The sequence below is a fragment of the Urocitellus parryii genome, chromosome 4 (assembly GCF_045843805.1).
Source record: "Urocitellus parryii isolate mUroPar1 chromosome 4, mUroPar1.hap1, whole genome shotgun sequence".
Taxonomy (NCBI): domain Eukaryota; kingdom Metazoa; phylum Chordata; class Mammalia; order Rodentia; family Sciuridae; genus Urocitellus; species Urocitellus parryii.
In genome coordinates, this window is record NC_135534.1 from 191273627 (window position 1) to 191292517 (window position 18891).

The 18891-nt window shown below is 47.3% G+C and overlaps 1 protein-coding gene across 2 annotated transcripts in view; it reads left to right on the top strand.

Moving 5' to 3' along the window:
• Rgs3 (regulator of G protein signaling 3) overlaps positions 1-18891 on the top strand; it is a 117090-nt gene that overhangs the window by 4507 nt on the left and 93692 nt on the right. For both annotated transcript variants that reach the window (XM_026393302.2, XM_026393304.2), the window contains exons 2-5: positions 11316-11366; positions 14678-14736; positions 15723-15817; positions 16798-16866. In XM_026393302.2, the coding sequence (XP_026249087.2) occupies positions 11316-11366; positions 14678-14736; positions 15723-15817; positions 16798-16866 (274 nt within the window). The remainder of the gene's footprint in view (positions 1-11315; positions 11367-14677; positions 14737-15722; positions 15818-16797; positions 16867-18891) is intronic.

The following is an 18891-nucleotide window of genomic DNA, read 5'->3' on the forward strand; positions in this document are numbered from 1 at the left end:
TGATGTCTTCCTCCAAAAAGACCTTTATTTGCTTGTCACTTTGTGGGGTCACTAGCTAGCATTCTGCAATGATCATTTCCTCCTCCTCCTCCCCCTCCTCTTTTTCTTCCTCCTCCTCCTCCTCTTCTCCCCCTTCTCTTCCCCCTCCCTCTCGTCTGACAATGTTGCTGGGGCTGGTCTTGAACTCCTGGGCTCAAGTGATCCTCCCACCTCAGCCTCCTGAGCAGTAGGATAATCTTCATTAAATGTTAGGGACGGAGATTATTTGAGGTTGAGCTACGGTCCCTTGAGGAGCTGTGTGTGGTTATAATTTCCCCTATTCCTAAGGAGCAACCCTCTAGGGTCCCAGACGGTAGGGGCTCAGAAGAACTTGACTTCTCGGGATGCCCTGTTCTCTGAGCCCTTTTTCCTCAAGACCTGAGAGGTGGCGGAGAACTCTGCTTGGCCCTTCAGCTGTCCCCCTGGAGTGTGGAGATATCTCAGGAGGAATTAGCTCCGGGAGACACTAGGTGTACTTCTGCAGCCCTCCATCCCCCAGGGGCGTTCAGCTCTTCCTCTCTATCTGGTTATGGCTCTAAGAAGATGCTTTTTTTTTTTTTAAATTTTAATATTTATTTTTTAGTTCTCTGCGGACACAACATCTTTGTTGGTATGTGGTGCTGAGGATCGAACCCGGGTCGCACGCATGCCAGGCGAGCGCGCTACCGCTTGAGCCACGTCCCCAGCCCTAAGAAGATGCTTTTAACATTTTGTATATTTTTCCAGTTTTCCTCAGTGGCTCTGCCACCCAGACATGAAAGTCTCCACCATACATTTCTAGTGGCTGTGCCCTCTGTGCTAGGCACTTCACACGCATTGGCTTTCACAGTCCAGTGACAGCCGAATTGCACCAGCATCTGCACAAAACCCACACTTGTTCATAGTTCCCTGCTTCTTCTCTTGTTTTTTTTTTTTTTTTCTTGTATTAAACTTGTTCCTCTGGAAAACCTTATTTGATAATTTTAAAAAAATAACATTAATGTGAAAGATAATGAAAATAAATTATGGATTCCCTTGTGTGGCTTCAAGCCATCCGCAAGCACATAACAGATGCTCATCATTATAAAATAATACATATTTAATTATGGAGAAAAAGTTGCAATATGAAATAGAGAGGGATGATGAGTAGTCTGTAAATATACAATTGACAATTTTAGACTTAAAATTATATGACTTTATGTATGTAATTTAAAAATATTATAATAATAAAATCCAAAGGAAAATCACAGAAGGTAGAATAACATGAATTTTCTACACATAATAGCATTGTATATAAGTTCATATGAAACGAAGCCATTTGCTCCGCGGGTGATGCATTTCGTTAATGCATGGGGCTGTTCTCGGTTTATATGGGACAATTCCACGTTTTGCAGTTCAGTTGCAACGGGCATGGCTTCAATCTGTCATCATTCTTTACTGAGAAAATCAAAGACCCCAAAACTGGGAGGTCTTTGTTCCTTAGTCGGAGTGTACTGGTGTATCTGAAAACTGTATTTTGTCTTTACAATTTTTAAAATTGAAAAATTGCCTTATAATCTATGTGACTTAATTTATCCCAATATTTATTGGCTTAAGTGACCATTTATTATCTTACTGTTTCTGTGAGTCAGGAGATTGGGGGTAGCTTACAGGGGTGTTTTATTTCTTTATTTTTTCTTTATCATGTTGATAAGGGTCATATATTTACATGAACCAAAAGGAGTATTATTTCTCATGTATATGGCTCACATATGAATACAGAATGATAGATGACTGTGAACCACAAGCCTATTAGCATTCTGGTCTTCTCAGCTCATGCCAGAATTGCCCACCAAGCTCTGCTCACAATCTTCTAAAGCTTTTCCAGTTTACAGATCTTCAAGATCCTCCCCCTGCTAACCAGCTCCAAAGCCGCCTCCTCCTTTTTTTTTTATGAGTTAAAATATTTTATTTATTTATTTTTTCTGTTTTTGCATTTTTTTGTTGGTACATTGTAGCTATATATAATGATGGGATTTGTTGTTACACACCCATACATGCACATCATGTAACAATATAATTTGGCCAATATCACTCCCCAGCACTTCTCCCCTCCCCGGCTCATGCCCGCCTCATACCCACTTTCCTCTATGATCTTCTTTTGATTTTCATGAGACATCCTCCCCATTTCTTTGCCTTTTTCCTCTCTAGATTCCACATATGAGAGGAAACATGTCCCTTGACCTTCTGAATTTGGTTTATTTTGTTTAACATAATGTTATATAATTCCATCCATTTTTTTCTGCAAATAGCATAATCTCACATTTTTTAAGGGCTGAATTAAATTCCATTATGTATATATACTATGCTTTCTTTATCCCTTCATCCACGGATGGATACCTAGGTGGTTCCATAGATTGACTTTTGTGAACTGTGCTGCTGTAAACATGGGTATGCATGTATCACTATGGTATGCCGACTTGACTTCTTTTTTTTTTTTTAAATTTAATGTGAGATGAGTCTTTTTTTAAAAAAAACCTCTATTTTTTTTGTTTATTTTTATGTGATGCTGGGGATTGAACCCAGTGCCTCCCACATGCTAGGCAAGTGCTCTATCACTGAGCAACAACCCTGGTCCCCCCGGCTTGACTTCTTTAGGATAAATACCAAGGAGTGGTATAGCTGGTGCATATGGTGATGGTTCCCTGCCTAGTCTTTTTTCTTTTAATATTTTTGTTTTTAGTTGTAGATGGACACAATACCTTTATTTTACTTGTTTTTTATTTTTATGTGGTGTTGAGTATGGAAATCAGTGCCTCATGCATGCTAGGCAGGCACTCTACCACTGAGTCACAAGCCTAGCCCCCATACCTAGTCTTTTGAAGAAACTCCATAGTGATTGTACTAATTTACAGTCCCACCAACAGTGTAAAAGTGTTTCTTTTTCTTCATATCTAGAGGGGTGGTTTTGGCTCAGGGTTTCTCATGGGGGTTGCAGTCAAGTTAACTGGGGCTTCGATAGTCTAACTAGGCTTTACTGGGGTTGGGGGTTGTCTTTCTAAGTCTTATTCATAAGTTTCGTAGCAGGAGGACTCAATTTCTTGCTACCTGTTGTTAGAAGACTTCTGTTTCTCATCCCATGGGCATGGGCCCCTTCATAGGGCTGCTTGAGTTTCCTCCTGACATGGCGGCTGGCTTCTTTCTGAGCTGGTGATACAGAGGTGAAAGCAAGAAAGAATCCCCATAAAAAGACAAATAGCCCAATTTAATAATGAACAAAGGGTTTGGATGGGCATTTTTCCCATAGAAAAAATATTCCAGGGTGAATAGCACATGAAAAAGCTTTTGCTCAATGTCACTAGTTATCGGTGATATGCCAATCAAAACCACCATGAAATATCGCATTGCTAGAATGGCCGTAATGAAAAGGGACAATAACAAGTGTTGGAGAGGATGAAGAGAAGTTGGACACCTTGTAACATTGCTGACAGGAATGTAAAAATAGTGCTCCCACTGGAAAAGAGTCTGGCAGTTCTTCAAAAAGTTAAATAGAGAGTCACATGTGTCCCAACAATTCTACTCCTATTTATGTATCTAAGAGGAGTGAAAACATGTGCCCACAAATGAGTATATGTTATATTTGTGTTCCCAAAGTGTGCCCATATATTTGTTGTGCACAGAGGCTCACAACAGCATTAGTCATCGTATCCTCAAAGTGGAAAGAGTCTAAACATCCATCAGCAGGTGAACAAAATGCGGCACATCCACACAATGGAATCTTGTTTGGCCACAAAAAGGAATGAAGTGTTGGTATCTGCTACAATGTAGGCGAACCCTGAGAATATTATGCTCTGTGAAAAGAAGCCAGTAACAAAAGACCACATGTTTTAGGATCCCCTTTATGTGAAATGTCCAGAATAGGCAAATCCATAGAGACAGAAAGTAGATCAGCAGTTGACAGGGACTGTGGGGGAGAGGGGAATTGGGAATGGCTGCTAATGAGCGTGGCATTCATTTTTTCTTTTTAAATGTTTTTATTTGTTCTTTTTAGCTAAAAATGACAGTAGGATGTATTTTGACATATCATACATAGATGGAGTGTAACTTCCATTCTTGTGGTTGTACATGTTGTGGAGTTCCAATGGTGTGTATTCACGTATGAACCTAGGAAAGTTATGTCTGATTCATTCTACTGTTTTCCCATTCCCTTCCTTCCTCCCTTCCCCCATTCCAACCTGTCCAATCTGGTGAAAACTCCCCCACCCCATTGCCCCACCTATTGTGAGTCAGCACCCTCATATCAGAGAGAACATTTGGCCATGGGTTTTTGGGGATTGGCTTATTTCACTTAGCTTGATAGCCTCCAGTTTCATCCCTTTACTGGCAAATGCTATAATTTCATTTTTCTTTCTGGCTGAGTAATATTCCATTGTCTATATGTACCACATTTTCTTTATCCATCTATTGAAGGGCATCTAAGTTGTTTCCATAGTTCAGCTACTGTGAATTGAGCTGGTAAAAACATTGGTTTGCCTGTGTCACTATGGTAAGTCCTTTGTGTATATGCTGAGGAGTGGGGTAACTGGTTTAAATGGTGGTTCCATTCCAAGTTTTCTGAGCAATCTCCATACTGCTTTCCATAGTGGTTGTACCAATTTGCAGTCCCAACAAGAATGTATGAGTGTACCTTTTCCCCACATCTTCACCAACATTTATTATTACTTGTATTCTTGATAATTGCCATTCTGACTGGAGTGAGATAGAATCTTAAGAGTAGTTTTAATTTACATTTTTCTAATTGCTAGTGATGTTGAACATTTTTTCCCTATGTTTGTTGACTGATTGTATTTCTTTTTCTGTGAAGTGTCTGTTCAGTTTCTTAGCCCATTTTATTGATTGGGTTATTTGTTTTTTTTTATGTTAAGTTTTTTAGGTTTTTTATATGTTCTGGAAATTAATCTGAGGAGCAGGTGCAAAGATTTTCTCCCATTCTGTAGGCTCTCTCTTCACATCCTTGATTGTTTTTTGCTGGGAAGAAGCTTTTTAGTTTGATACCGTCCCATTTATTGATCCTTGTTTTTACTTCTCGCACTTTAGGAGTCCTGTAGAGGAATAAAGTTTCTAAGTTGACATGATGGAGAGTTGGGCCTACTTTTTCTTCTAGTAGGTGCAGGGTCTCTGGTCTAATGCCCATGTCCTTGATCCACTTTGAGTTGTGCAGAATGAGAGATAGGGGTCTAATTTCATTTTGTTACATATGGATTTCCATTTTTCCCTGCACCATTTGTGGAAGAGGCTCTCTTTTCTCCAATGTATGTTTTTGGCACCTTGGTCTAGTATGAGATAACAGTATCTATGTGGATTTGTCTCTGTGTCTTCTGTTCTGTACCATTGGTCTTCATGTCTGCTTTGGTGCTAATACCATGCCCTTTTTGTTACTATAGCTCTGTAGTATAATTTAAGGTCTGGTGTTGTGATGCCTCCTGCTTCACTTGTCTCCCTGAGGATAGCTTTGGCTATTCTGGGCTTCTTATTTTTCCAAATGAATTTTATGACAGATTTTTTTCTCTTTCTATGAAGAATGTTGTCAGAACCTTAATAGGAATTGCATTAAATCTATGTAGTGCTTTTGGTAGTAAGGCTATTTTGACAATATTAATTCTGCCTATTCAAGAACATGGGAGATTTTTCCATCGTCTGAGGTCTTCTTCAATTTCTTTCTTTAGAGTTCTGCAGTTTTCATTGTAGAGGCCTTTCACCTCTTTTGTTAGATTGATTCCCTAATATTTTATTTTTAAGGTGATTGTGAATGGCATAGCTTTCCTAATATCTCTTTCACTTGATTTATCACTGATGTATAGGAATGCAATTGATTTATTGGTGTTAATTTTATGTTTTGCAACTTTGCTGAATTCATTTATGAGTTTTAGAATTTTTCTAGCAGAGATTTTTGGGTCTTCTAAATATAGAATCCTTGTCTCACATAGGGATAGATTGAGTTCTTCTTTTCCTATTTGTACCCCTTTAATTTCTTTCTTCTAATTCCTCTGGCTAGAGTTTCCAGGACTCTGTTGAATAGAAGTGGTGAAAGAGGACATCCCTGTCTTGTTCCAGTTTTTACAGGAATGCTTTCAATTTTTCTCCCTTTAAAATGACGATGGCTTTGGATTTAGCATCTATAGCTTTTACAGTGTTGAGGTATGTTCCTACTCACCCTAGTTTTTCTCATGTTTTGAACATGAATGTACAGCATGGGGTTTCTTTAGGGGAAGATAAAAATGTTCTAAAATTAGAGTGATGATTGGTTGCATAATCCTATGAATATATTAAATAACAATGAATTACATGCTTTCAATTGGTGAATTTAAATCAATATAGCTGTTTTTTTTTAAAGGAGCCCATAATGCCTATTACATCCTATTCTTGGGGGATCACCCATCATCACCTCAACCACATTCTCTTTGTTAGAAACAAGCCACTAAGTCCATCTCACAACAGGAGGGAGGAGCATCAGTGATGTTGCAGACCAATTTTGAGCCCCCCACAGGGACAGAGTGGCTAAAAGTGGGTTCCCTAGACCGAACTGCCTATTGTCCAACCCCAGTTCTGCCACTTAACTGGCTGTGTGACCTGGGTGGCTTGTTTAACTCTTAGCCTTCAGTTTCCCTTCCTGTAGATGAGGATTAAAAATAGGAACTATTTCATGGAGTTGTTGGAGGAATAAAATAAACAAAAAGCATGTAGTAGAATGTTGAGTTACCCAGTAAACATCCAAAGAAGGTCACCTTCCTTCTCCGCATGTGTGTGCCCAGCCCAGGGGTTTACCGTGGCCCTGCCCACTGGTGTGGGATCACAGGAGGCCAGTGAGAGGCTTGAGTCAGGGCCCCACAGACTGCTGGCTTTGGCGATGTGATGGCCCAGCCAACCTCAGATGCTGACTGGGGTAGATTCACAAAGTTTAATTTACTGGCTTGCCCAGGAAGGACCTAGAATCCTTTGCAAATGATCCACAGGAATCCAATTCCACAGATCTGAATGTTAATTTATTAGGTAATGCTGAGTAGACTAGAAGACGTCTGCTGGCCAGAGCAACCTTTCTGGAAGAAAAAACACTCCCTCATCTTGCTTGTAGGCTTGAGGGCAGACTCATAAATGGAGGGTGAATTTATGGATATTAGCGGCTGGCTGGGCTGCACAGACCAGACCTCCTTGGTACATTTGTCCTGGTATCATCCTTCCTGTGACTTTTCAAGTGTGACCACCCTGCTTTTGGGGTGAATTGGGTTTGGGGATGGCTGCTGCTTCATGCTACCAGGCAGGTCTCTGGTGGATGACTTCTGTGCACATCCTAGGTTGGCAGGGGCTTCCTTGGGGATACATGCCTTTGAACTCTGAGTGTAGCCAGGGCTGCAGCCCATGTCTTTGTTTTTTGGGCGCATCTCTTCCCGACTGTCTTGAGAGTCGGATTTCATCTCCCTGTGGTTGTCCTCTGCTGGGGATCTGCCCATTTAATTTCTGTAGCTGACTCCCATCATACCCTTGGCCTGGTGCTCAGTGAGTCTGTACCCCCAATCCTGTGCCCAGCAGAATTTGGGCTCACTGCCCTCTCCAAGCTTTCTGAAACTCACTCTTATTCAGCATTTTCTCTGGCCTAGGAAGGCCTGTGTCTTCTCACTTTGTCTCCAGGTCACTGCTTCCTGGTAGCACTGTGGCAGCCACCCTGGGTATCTGTCACCACCAGCCTCTGCAGCCAGAGGTGGTGCCCAACTGCAGCCCACGGGGAATGGGAACATGCCCCCTCCAGGGCCCCGGTACACGCCTCATGAGGATGACTTCAGGCCCTCGGCCTGAACATTCCTGGGAACTCTCATAGGTCACCCCCACCCTCCACAGCCCTCCCAAGTGTGGGAGGAAGCAGGACTATTGGAAAGGCCAGGGATGGGGGACTTGGGAAGCACTTGATCAGTTTGTGCCTATCCAGCTGAAGAGTCCTCCTCCTGCTGATGGCTTATTTTTCTAAATTGGAGACGCTTCTCAGAGCCTCCCCTCTTCCTGGCTTCCTCTTGACTTCTTGAGAAGAACTGAGGCACCCTGTTGAGGGTCTGTGGCTCTCTCTCCTCCTGAACCCAAGGGTTGAGTTGGCAGATGCCATGGGGCTGGTGTTCATTTGAGAATGATAACTGTTCTAGAAGACTGTCACACAGGAAGCAGTGCTGGGGTCAGGGCTGACCTCTGGCCTCCAGTCCTGGCTCTGGACTCTGGGCATGACTGCTCTGGGTACCAAATGAAGAGTTGGACAAGATGATTTCAGGAGCCTTGACTTGCACATTTGATGGGGAGGACAGAGAGGGCAGGCACAGTGCCAGGGAGGGTCTCATTTTACCCTCATCTGTGAGCCCAGAGGGAAGGAACCAGGGAGCCTGGAGCCTGGCCTGCTGGATTTGGTCACTGTTCTAACAGGGGGCGCCCTGGCCCTCCCTGAGGAGCCCTGCTTGGCCGAGCCTGCCCGGGGAGCTGCAGGGAGCTTGCAGACTCATGGTTTCTGAGTCAATCTTGGCCTCAGGCCCTCCTCTACTCTAGTGCTAGCCTTGGCCTTGTCTGCATCTCTGTCTGAGCCACGGGGCTGGGAGCTCCCTGAGGACAGGCTCCTGGACGTTTGGATCTGCCCTCCTTCATGCAGGGGCTCATGTTTGCCAACTAGAATTAGTGATCAAGACATTTGTGCTAGGAGACTTCTCAATCTTGATTTCTGGGAAGGGCCACTCTTGGGTGATAGGGGTCGGATAGCACACCTCTTCCCAGGGCTTTGGAAATTCAAACACATTTGGGACAGAGTTGGCTTTGCCTTGGTAGAAGTTTCTGGAAAACATGTCTCATGTTAATCGTAGCTGCTGTGAGTGGGTGAGATCTGCTGTGTGCTGCTGGCCTTGTCTGTTTTCCAAGCTTTTCTTTCTTGCTCCATATTGGATTGGGCACAGTTTTTATAGGAGGGTTCTCAGCTCTGTGAACCCCCAAAGTGGTAATTCTCAGACCTTGAGATAATAATACAGTGGATTCCCATGGAACCTGTCATCCAAGGACTCACTCCCAGCATTATCTGATCCCAGCTCAGGGGTGCAGGGACCACTATCATTAGCTCCACTCCCAGCCATGGACACCATGGTCCTAAATGACGGGAGAGTCATCAGGCTTGGATCTGGACAGGCCTCCTGGGCTTGTAGGACCTGTGTCCTGGGCAGGAGAGCAGCAAGGATTCAGACGGGCAAAGGGCAGGACCCGAGTTAGCTGGAGTCTGAACTGCTTCTGGCTGGAGCAAACACCTGCAGTGAGAGTTCCCAGGAATTGCCAGTCACCGTGGTTAGGGGACTCCTGCAGTTATGAGACATGCAGAGTCCCTTCTTTTAGTTCTCCCCACCCTGCCTGCCCTTCCTCCAGCCAGCATTGAAGCACCAGCCCAGCCCCCAGCCCAGTTTCCTGGGCCATGTCCAGAGATGACAACTGGGGGGACAAGGGAAGGTCTCATAGTGTCATGAGGAATGGTGGATGGACTTTGGACATCAGGTCTACAGGGGACAATGCAGAGCTGGCAGAACCAGATCCTGTGAGCGAAAGATACTGAGAGGTCCCTCTTGGCTCAATAGATGGAGCATCAAATACCCAGCTGCTTAAGAGAAAGGGAAGAGAGCTCCCCGTTGCTGGAGGTGGCAGCTGAGGATGGTTGTTCCAGACAGAGCAGGCCTGACTCCTCACCTCCCCAGCACGTGTCACCTGGGTGCACAGAATTCTGCATCTTCTGAGGTTCCAGGAAGAGTGGGCTGGACTGAGGGGGGTTTTTATTTTCAGTGCTGGGGATGGAGCCGAGGGCCTCACGCGTGCTGAGCTCCACCCCAGCCTGAAGAGGGAACTTTAATACGTCGTGAGAAAGAGGAGTTTTATTTTGACGTTCTTCTCCTTAAATAAAAAACAGGAAAATCAAGGAGGAAAAAATCCCTCACTGGTCCCCACTCCTCCCTGGCTGTCTGTCTGGTGCTTCTTGTCTTCACAGTTTCCCTTCCCGGCTTCCTTCCCTCTTTTCTTTCTTCCTCTCCTCTTTCTTTCTTTCTTTGTCTTCTCTTTTTACTTTTTTATTTTTATTTTTTTTGCGGGGGGTACTGGGGATTGAACTCAGGGGCACTCAATCACTGAACCTTTATATCTTAGTTATCTTCCTCTTTCCCAAACTTAATTGTAGCTTTCTTTGCTGAGTTTTGCCAGAAGTCTATTTTATTGATTTTTTTAATATTTATTTTTTAGTTGTAGTTGACACAAGACCTTTATTTTATTTATTTATTTTTATGTGGTGCTGAGGATCGAACCCAGGGCCTCGCGCGTGCTATGCGAGCACTCTACCGCTGAGCCACAACCCCAGCCCCTATTTTACTGATTTTTTGGGGGGATGGGGTACTGGGGATTGAACTCAGGGGCACTCAACCACTGAGCCCCATCCCCAGCCCTATTTTGTATTAGAGAGTTGCTTAGTGCCTCGATTTTGCTGAGGCTGGTTTTGAACTTGAGATCCTCCCGAGCCTCTGGGATCACCGGCATGTACCACCGCGTCCAGCTCTCTTTTTATTTTAAATTATAGATTATGGATATGTTCATATTGTAAAACAACAATAATAGCCCTAGGTTGGAGTCCTTCTTGACCCTCCGGTTCCCAGCCTCTTCCCTCGAGGTGATCACTGTGTTCATCTGGTCCCTTTCAGTGCATAGACCCTCACAGAAAGGGACAGGGGTACATATGTTCTACCATTTGTTTATCGAGAATACTTCCCAACAGTCCCCCCTGCCAGGCCATATGGGGCCGGTCCATGGTACTGCATAGTAGAGCTGCAGGTGGGAAGTCCCGTGTTTCTAGTTTCTCCCTCCGTTCTTTAAGCTGTGCTGTGGTGCAGCTTTTGTGTCCCCCTGTGTGGGATTTGTCTCTGTTGGTAACTTGGACTGAAGACAGCTGGGAAGAAGGATGTGCACATTTAAATCCCAGCTGGTATTGCCAGAAATCATCCTCGTGGGCCCTCCAACGGGATGAGAGAGAGCCTGCTGTCGGTCCTACACTTTATCCACAGTGACAGTGGCTCCCCATCACCCCGGTGGCACCAGCCGGGCAGGGGAACCACGCTGGAGGCACTGTAGAAGAGAGGCCGAGCAGGTGGCTTCTGAGGGCCCTCCTAGCCAGAGATGGCCGGCCTCTCTGAATGGCCTGGTGTGAACAGAGGAGCACCCGTCACCATGGTGCTCACTGGAGGAGCTGAGGCGAGCTGTTTCTCTGGTTTCCTTAGGTCAGCTGAAGCTGTCGATTGACACCAAGGACCGGGTCCTGCTGCTCCACAGTGAGTATGGCTGTGCACGGGCTCACGTAGCAAAGGGGGGCCACTCCCCTCCTGCCTGGGGCCAGGGTTGCCATGGGCCACAGCTTCTTGTCTCATCTTTGTGTCCTGCTGTGTGCCCATCGACAAAAGTGGTCATTCACTCGGGGCTCTTTCTGCAGAGCCAGCCAGGAGCCGGCCTGCTGGGTCAGGAGTCCTCACAGCGGGCCTTTGCCTGTGGAGCCCAGAGCTGTCCCTGGGAACCCTGGTGCTGCCCTTCCACCCACGGAGCTGGTCCTTTCTCCCACCCTTTCAGCGTCTCTCTCTTTTTCTCATTCATTCATTCATTCATTCATTCATTCATTTCTCCAGCCACTGGTGGCTGTGCAGGGTCATGTTCAGATCACAGTCTGGGAGTCAGACCTTGTTCTGGTCAGCTTTTTTGCTTCTGTGACAAAAGGAACTGATCAGAACAACTGTAAAGGAGGAATGGTTGATTGAGCTTCTCACGGTTTCAGAGGTCTCAGTGCACAGACAGCAGCCTCCATTCCTCAGGTGAGGCGAGGCAGACATGGAGGAAGAGTGTGGCAGAGGGAAGCAGCTCAGGGGTGATGAGGAAGCAGAGAGACTCCACTGCCTGATACAAAATATAGACCCCAAGGCCACGCCCCCAATGCCCCCCTCCTCCAGCCACACCCCACCTCCCTTCATTACCATTCAATGAATCCCATCAGGTGATTGATTCACTGATTGATTGGGTTAAAGTTCTTGTAACCCAGTCATTTCTTCTCTGGATCTTTTTTTTTTTTTTTTTTCTTCTTGGTACTGGGGCACCCAATCACTGAGCCATCTCCCCAGCCCTATTTTGTATTTTATTTGGAGACAGGGTCTCACTGAGTTGCTTAGTACCTTGCCATTGCTGATGGTGGCTTTGAACTCACGATCCTCCAGTCTCAGTCTCCCGAGCCGCTGGGATTACGGGCATGAGCCACTGCGCCCGTCTTCTCTGAACCTTTTGCATTGTCTCACATCCAAACCATACTAGACCTCCAGAATCTGAACCCCAGCTCTGATTCTTTCCTGGCTGGTGACGTTGCGCAAGCTCAGTTTTCTTCTCTGTTGAATGGTAGTAGTAATAGAATTCGTCACGTGGCTTGTTATAAGAATGAAGTGAGTTAAGACTAGTATATTGCTTAGAACAGAGCCCAGCATCTAGTAAACCCTACATAAGTGTTGGTTAAATAAAAAAGAATGCCATAAATTCCAAAAATAGTGGCTGAGCATTGGCTTGGGTAGGGGTTGGGGACACTGAGAAGCACTTACTCCTGTCTTGGTGGTGCTGATGGGATGCCAAGGAGAATGGCACAGTGGTAATAATCACACTCCACCCTGGAGGAGGAGCAGGCCCACCCCAAGCAGAAGGGAGCAGGGGGCAGCAATTGCAAAGGTCCTGGGGCCAGAGAGGCCTGCTGCATTTGAAGATCCATCTAGTATGGCTGCCCCCCCGGCACGGGAGGGTCTTATATTTTACACGCTCATTTATCCATTTGTTCTTTACTCAACATGTAAACAGTCACAAGCTTGTGTCATGGTCCCCACTGCCTGGACCCTTTGCTCAGCCCAGACGCACTGCTTTTCTCCCCAGCCACCCTGGCTCTTGCTGTCAGGGCCGCCTCCACCCCCGTCCTTTGTAGTTCTTTGGACCCCGCTGTATATACCCCGCTTGACCATGCCTCTGTGCCTTTGCACCTACTGTTCTTTGTGTTTGGAAAATCCTTCCCTCTTTGTCAAACACCCTTTGAAAAATAACTCTCCCTCCCTCTGCTTTTGCAAGAAACATGTCTGCCTTCCCTTCCCCATCACCAAGATTCAGGCAGGAAGGCGGCTCATGTTGTTATCTTTTCCCCTCTGGGAGTCACACCCCCCATCTGCCCGGGCTGAGTTTATTGCTCCCTCCTTGTGTCCCCACAGCCTGGCTGCCCAGAGCCACCCTGGGTCTGGTCTCTCCAGCAGCGTGGAGTGCAGCGAGGGCAGGGGCCAGGCTTGCCTCACCACCACGGTGACCCAGGAGGCCCTCGGGCCTGGATCCTGCCCTCGGGAGCCGCGCCCTCCAGGGGAGGGGTGACACAGACACAGTGACTAGGATGCAGGGCCCAACAGACCCGGGGGTGCCGGGGGTTCCCTGGTTGTGGCTGAGGGGGCCCAAGGTGAAGTTCCCAAGGACCAGAAGAGGGGTGTTCTCTGCCCAACAGAGCCTGGCTCCAGCTGTGCAAACAGCTTTTGCAGAATGCGCCTTGGCCTCCACCACCCCATTTGTCCTCACAGTTTGTCTTGGCTTCGCCCCAGCCTCAGCCCTTCGTCCCTTTCATTTGGCTTCCCAGGCCTCCTGCCCCAGACTACCAGGGGCTCTGTCCAGGCCAACTCCAGGGTTCCCTCAAAACCAAGCTCAAAAGAAAACAGAAAGGAGGCTCAGGCTCCTCGGGCCGACAGGTCACTCTTGCCCTCATGACCAGACCGGCACCCAGCCCACGCCTGTCCCTTGGCCTTTATTTATTCTCTAGCAGAAACATTTGTGGAGCAGTGGCTTATTTGCCAGGCACTCTACTAAGCACTGTAGATACATTATCTCATTTAACGGGTACGATGATTGTGTGAAGGGCATATTGTCAGCTCTAACCCATGGAAAAATGGCAAAGTCCGTCTCAGAGAGAAGACAAGGTGATGCTCTAGCCTGTGTGCTCAGGACGTGGCCCAGCTGGGAGCCAAGCTGGCATCTGACTGCCTCTGGAACCCGAGCTTGGGGGCCGCTCTGCCCACCCACAGTGCAGCTCATCAGGCAGGGCCAGCTTGGCCCTGCCACCCCAGAAGGCAGAAGGAGCACTGGACTGGGAGTCCAAGGACATGGGGTTCTACATCCCCAGGGCTCTGAGATTTCGGGCAAGCTCCTTACTTCTTTGGTCCCCCTTGCAGCCCCATTTGCCCCCTTCAGGAGGGGTTGGGCTGTATATATTTTAGATTCCCTTCCAGCTGTAAGATTCAGGGAAGTGAACACACCCTGTGGTGTTGTGGTGAGGGTGCTGCTAGAATGTGGGGGACGGCGGCATGGACTAGACCCCAGGGGGTTTATATCCAATGTTGTTGTACAGATGAAGGGCCTGGGAGTGAGGGCCATGCCCACTGCTCACAGGTATGCCCTGAATTTCTTTACAGATCTTTGAGCTAGTGTGTGTGTGTGTGTGTGTGTGTGTGTGTGAGAGAGAGAGAGAGAGAGAGAGAGAGGGAGAGAGAGAGAAGTGTGTTCCGCCCCCCCCCCCAACATTTTCATTTTCTTTTAGTCATAGAAGGGAGAGGCCTGATTAGCAAAGAGCCCGGCGTCTGTGATCCCTATGTGAAGGTACGTGAGACTGGAGGGGTGGTATTGTTGGGGGTATTGAGGGACCGTGCCACTGGGTGGAGTCCCAAGGTCCCAGCATATCCACAGGCTCAGGCCATTTGAGTGTAGCTACCAACTCACTCGTTGGGTCAGTGGGCATTGCTTAGGCTCTGTGCTAGGATAGACCCTTTCCTTTCGCCACCTTGGTCCCTGGGGCTTTGGGCAGGAGCTAGAATCTTAACGGTGATCCTGGTCATCCATGTAGATGGGCACAGTGAGCACATGAGTGGCTGAAATCTAAGGCCTCTTGTAAAAAATAATATTTTTACTCCCTACCCTCCAAAGCTAGAAGCAGGGCAGCCAGGATTGGGCAGGGAAGCGGAGGGAGTGTCTCTGAGGCCTGGAAGAGCCTGCTGAGTTGGGTCCTCTTGGTGAAGCCAGGAGGGCGAGGGTCAGCTTCCAGTGGGAGACAAGGCCAGGAGCTTCCTTTAGTGTGGCAATGGGATAGTAGTCCCTTGTGCTACCCTCTGCATTCTTCCTAAGTCCTCCCCTGCTCAAGGGCCTGGGTGAGGGCTCTATCCAGAGCATGGCTGGGGGTCTGCAGGGGAGAGCACCCTGGGGAGAGAGCCTGGCCTTGCAGGAGAAGGAGCGGAGCCTCTGTGAAGGGCTGTTAACAGCTGTCAGGAGTCTAGAAGAGAGGAGAGCTTTGGATTTTGGGGGAATCTCCCAGCTTGGAGGAAGAACAGAGCAGGTGCCTTTTTACCCCATCTCTGGCTGTGCTGCCTTCTTGGTACCACCACCAAGAGGCCCTGTCCTGGCATCTGACTCCCAACACCCCCTGCTCCATGCTCCTTGTTCCTCTCCAGCATCTAACTGGGGACCCCACTCGATCCTCTGCAGAGGCTGGTTTGGAGGACACTGGGAAACCTTTAGCACAGAAATGCACAGAGTTGGCTGCTGGACTTAGGTGACGTTGTGACCTAACGCTTGCTTTTCTTCAACTCAAGGTTTCCTTGATCCCTGAAAACAATCGAATGCGCTTTCAGAAGACGCAGACCATTCCAGACTGCAGAAACCCTGCTTTCCATGAACACTTTTTCTTGTAAGAGTCTGGGCAAATGGGCCCTCAAGAGGAGGGGGAAGGAATGTTTATTTGGAAACAGCTCTGTTTGCCAAATCTAGAACTGGATCTAAGCAGAAAAACAGTGACTTAAAGGATGTCTTTGTTTTCTCATTCCCTTGTGTCCTTGCATCCCTGGCCCTGGGCCCAGCAGTGAGGTCCACAGCGATAAGGTATCACTTGGCTGGTTCTCAGAACTAAAATGCCCAGCCTGGGCCTGGCTGCCCCTGAAGAGTAGGCAATTTCCCACCATGCCTCGGGCCAAGATTTCTCTTGCAGTAGAAGGAATTTTCCAAGCTGAGGGACATTTCACTTCCCTGTCCCCCTTTTTTATTTAAACTTGTTAACCTCCCTGAGCCTCAGCTTCCTCATTTGTGAAGTGGGGCTACTAATAGCACCCGCCTCGGGGGATCTGCGAGCTGTCAATGCGATGTGTGGCATCACCTGGCAGACTGGGAACTGCTGCTGTTGTTATTTCTTTTCCCCACCTCTGCACTCTGAGGTCAATGGGAAGGTCACGGACATTTGGTCTTTTCTTATGAGTGAAAATTAAAAATTATATTTTGTTTTCTCCCCTCCACCTCAAGAGGTGATTTTGCATTTTCTAGAAAATTGGAAAACAGAGGAGCTGAGAAGAAAATAGAAAACACCCGTGGTTCAACAACTCAGACAGATAGGCCTTTCTGTATCCCTCATCAGGGCCTTTCATTGGTGTGGGCGTGGACGTGTGTGTGTGTGTGTGTGTGTGTGTTTATGAAATGGAATTGTTTCATAATGATGTGCTGTAACCTCCTTTTTGTTCTTAACAATGTAATATAAACTCTTCTGTCCGTGTAAGTACTCATCTCCCACGCTAGAGTTTATTTAACCAGCTGTTGAGGTTCTTTTCAGATTTTTGCAATTATGACAGGCTTGGTGGGTCTGGCTTTTCCAGCTCTCTGATGGTCTGCTTTGCTTCACAGTCCTGTCCCTGAAGAGGATGATCACAAGCGTCTTCTGGTTACCGTGTGGAACAGGGCCAGTAAGACCAGGTGAGAACTGCTGAGCTGGACGGAGACCCTGCTCTGAGCTGGATGGAGACCCTGCTCTGGGCTGTGGGTGGCAGCCAGAAGTCCAGCATGCAGCAGGGGCTCCATTAGTGCCTGCCGGAGGAGTAGTAGGGACAGTGCTACATTGCAGAGGCTGCCACCTACTGAGTCACCATCACTCCAAGTGAGGCTGAGAACCCTGGTATCATGAGGATTTGCCAAATGCTTGGTATCAACCAGGCACAGCGTTGGCCTCCAGGGGTGCCAACCAACCCACACGTGGATTCTGCTGTCAAGGTGCCCAGTGTTCAGGTGGGGGCAAGGGCTGCCGCATGGAGATTCGTTAGGTGACAACATACACATGTCCAGTTCCAAAGGACTCCATGCACCATGAAAAATAGGCCTATTTTGCTCTTACTCAGCACACTGTACCTAGTGCCTAGCATGACGATGTTGAATAAATATTGTCCGCATGCATGAGGAATGAGATGGGTAACGAGGACAGGCAGTGTGGGAAGAGGGAGAGCTCACTGCAGGCTGATGATAAGGGGGGCTTCCTGGGGAAAGTAGGATTTTGAACTTGAACAGACTATAAATGAGACAAGGAGAGAAGGTCAGAGAGCATATTCCAGGCAGGGCGCAGCCTGAGGAAAGGCAGGGAGGTGGAAATGTGTAGAGAGGGCTCAGGTTGCAGGGCAGCCAGCTCAGGCAGGTGCAGAAGTATCCTGTAGGAGAATCCAAACAGGCTGATCTTGCAGGTAGCCCAGGACACAGGAGGCCACGTGCAGTCTTTAGTAGTGGCAGGCAATATGGAGCAGAGAGGAGTGCTGGGCAGGGGAGTGTGAGAATGGGCTGTTCTTGAAGGCGGGTGAGAGCAGTTCACTGTAAGCAGCAGGTACGGCAGGAGGAGTCTGGGAGATGAGGTGGTCGCTAACATTTATTAAGCAATCAGAACCAAATGTGACTGGGAAGGGGCCTAGGTGGATGAAAACCAGCTCAACTCACCAGCTTAGACCTGGAAAATATTTTTGAGTTGAAGCTTATTTATTTATTTATTTTTTGTGGTGCTGAGGATTGAACTCAGGGCCTTGCCCATGCTAGGCAAGCATGCTACTATTGACCTGTATATCCTACCCCCTAAATGCTTTTTAGTATATAATTTACTAAATTTTTTTGGTGAGTATACTTTTTAGAGTTGGGCCCTATTTAACATTCAAAATGAAGAATTTTTGCTTTAATAGAGTGTCTGCTTTTCCTCATAGAGTGGTACTCATGGTGCTAGAGACCTCTCCATCCATCTCTCCATTCATCCATGCATCCACTCAGTCATCAACCCACCCACCCATCTATCTATCCATCTATCCATCTATCCACCACCCATCTATCTATCCATCCATCCATCCATCTATCCATCTACTCAGTAATCCATCCACCCATCTATCCATCTATATCCATCCATCCATCCATACATCCACCCATCTGTCCATCCATGCATCCATCCATCCACTCAGTCATCCATCCACCCACACATCTATTCATCCATCCATCCATCCACCACTCATCTATCTGTCCATCCATCCATCCATTCATCCATCCATCTGTCCATCTATCCATCCACTCAGTCATCCATCCACCCATCTATCTATCCATATCATCCATCCATCCATCTATCCATTCATTCAACTATCCACTCAGTCATTCATCCATCCAACCATCCACCCATCCACTCAGTCATCCATCCACCCACCCATCTATCCATCCATCCATCCATACACCACCCATCCATCCACTCAGTCATCCATCTGCCCATCCATCCATCTACCCATCTGTCCATCCATCCATCCACCCACCCATCTATCTATCCATCCATCCATTCATGCATCCATCCATCCATCCATCCATCCATCCATCCATCCACCCATCTATCTATCCATCCATCCATTCATCCATCCATCCATCTATCCATTCACTCATCCACCCACTCAGTCATCCATCCACCCACCCATCTATCTGTTCATATATCCATTC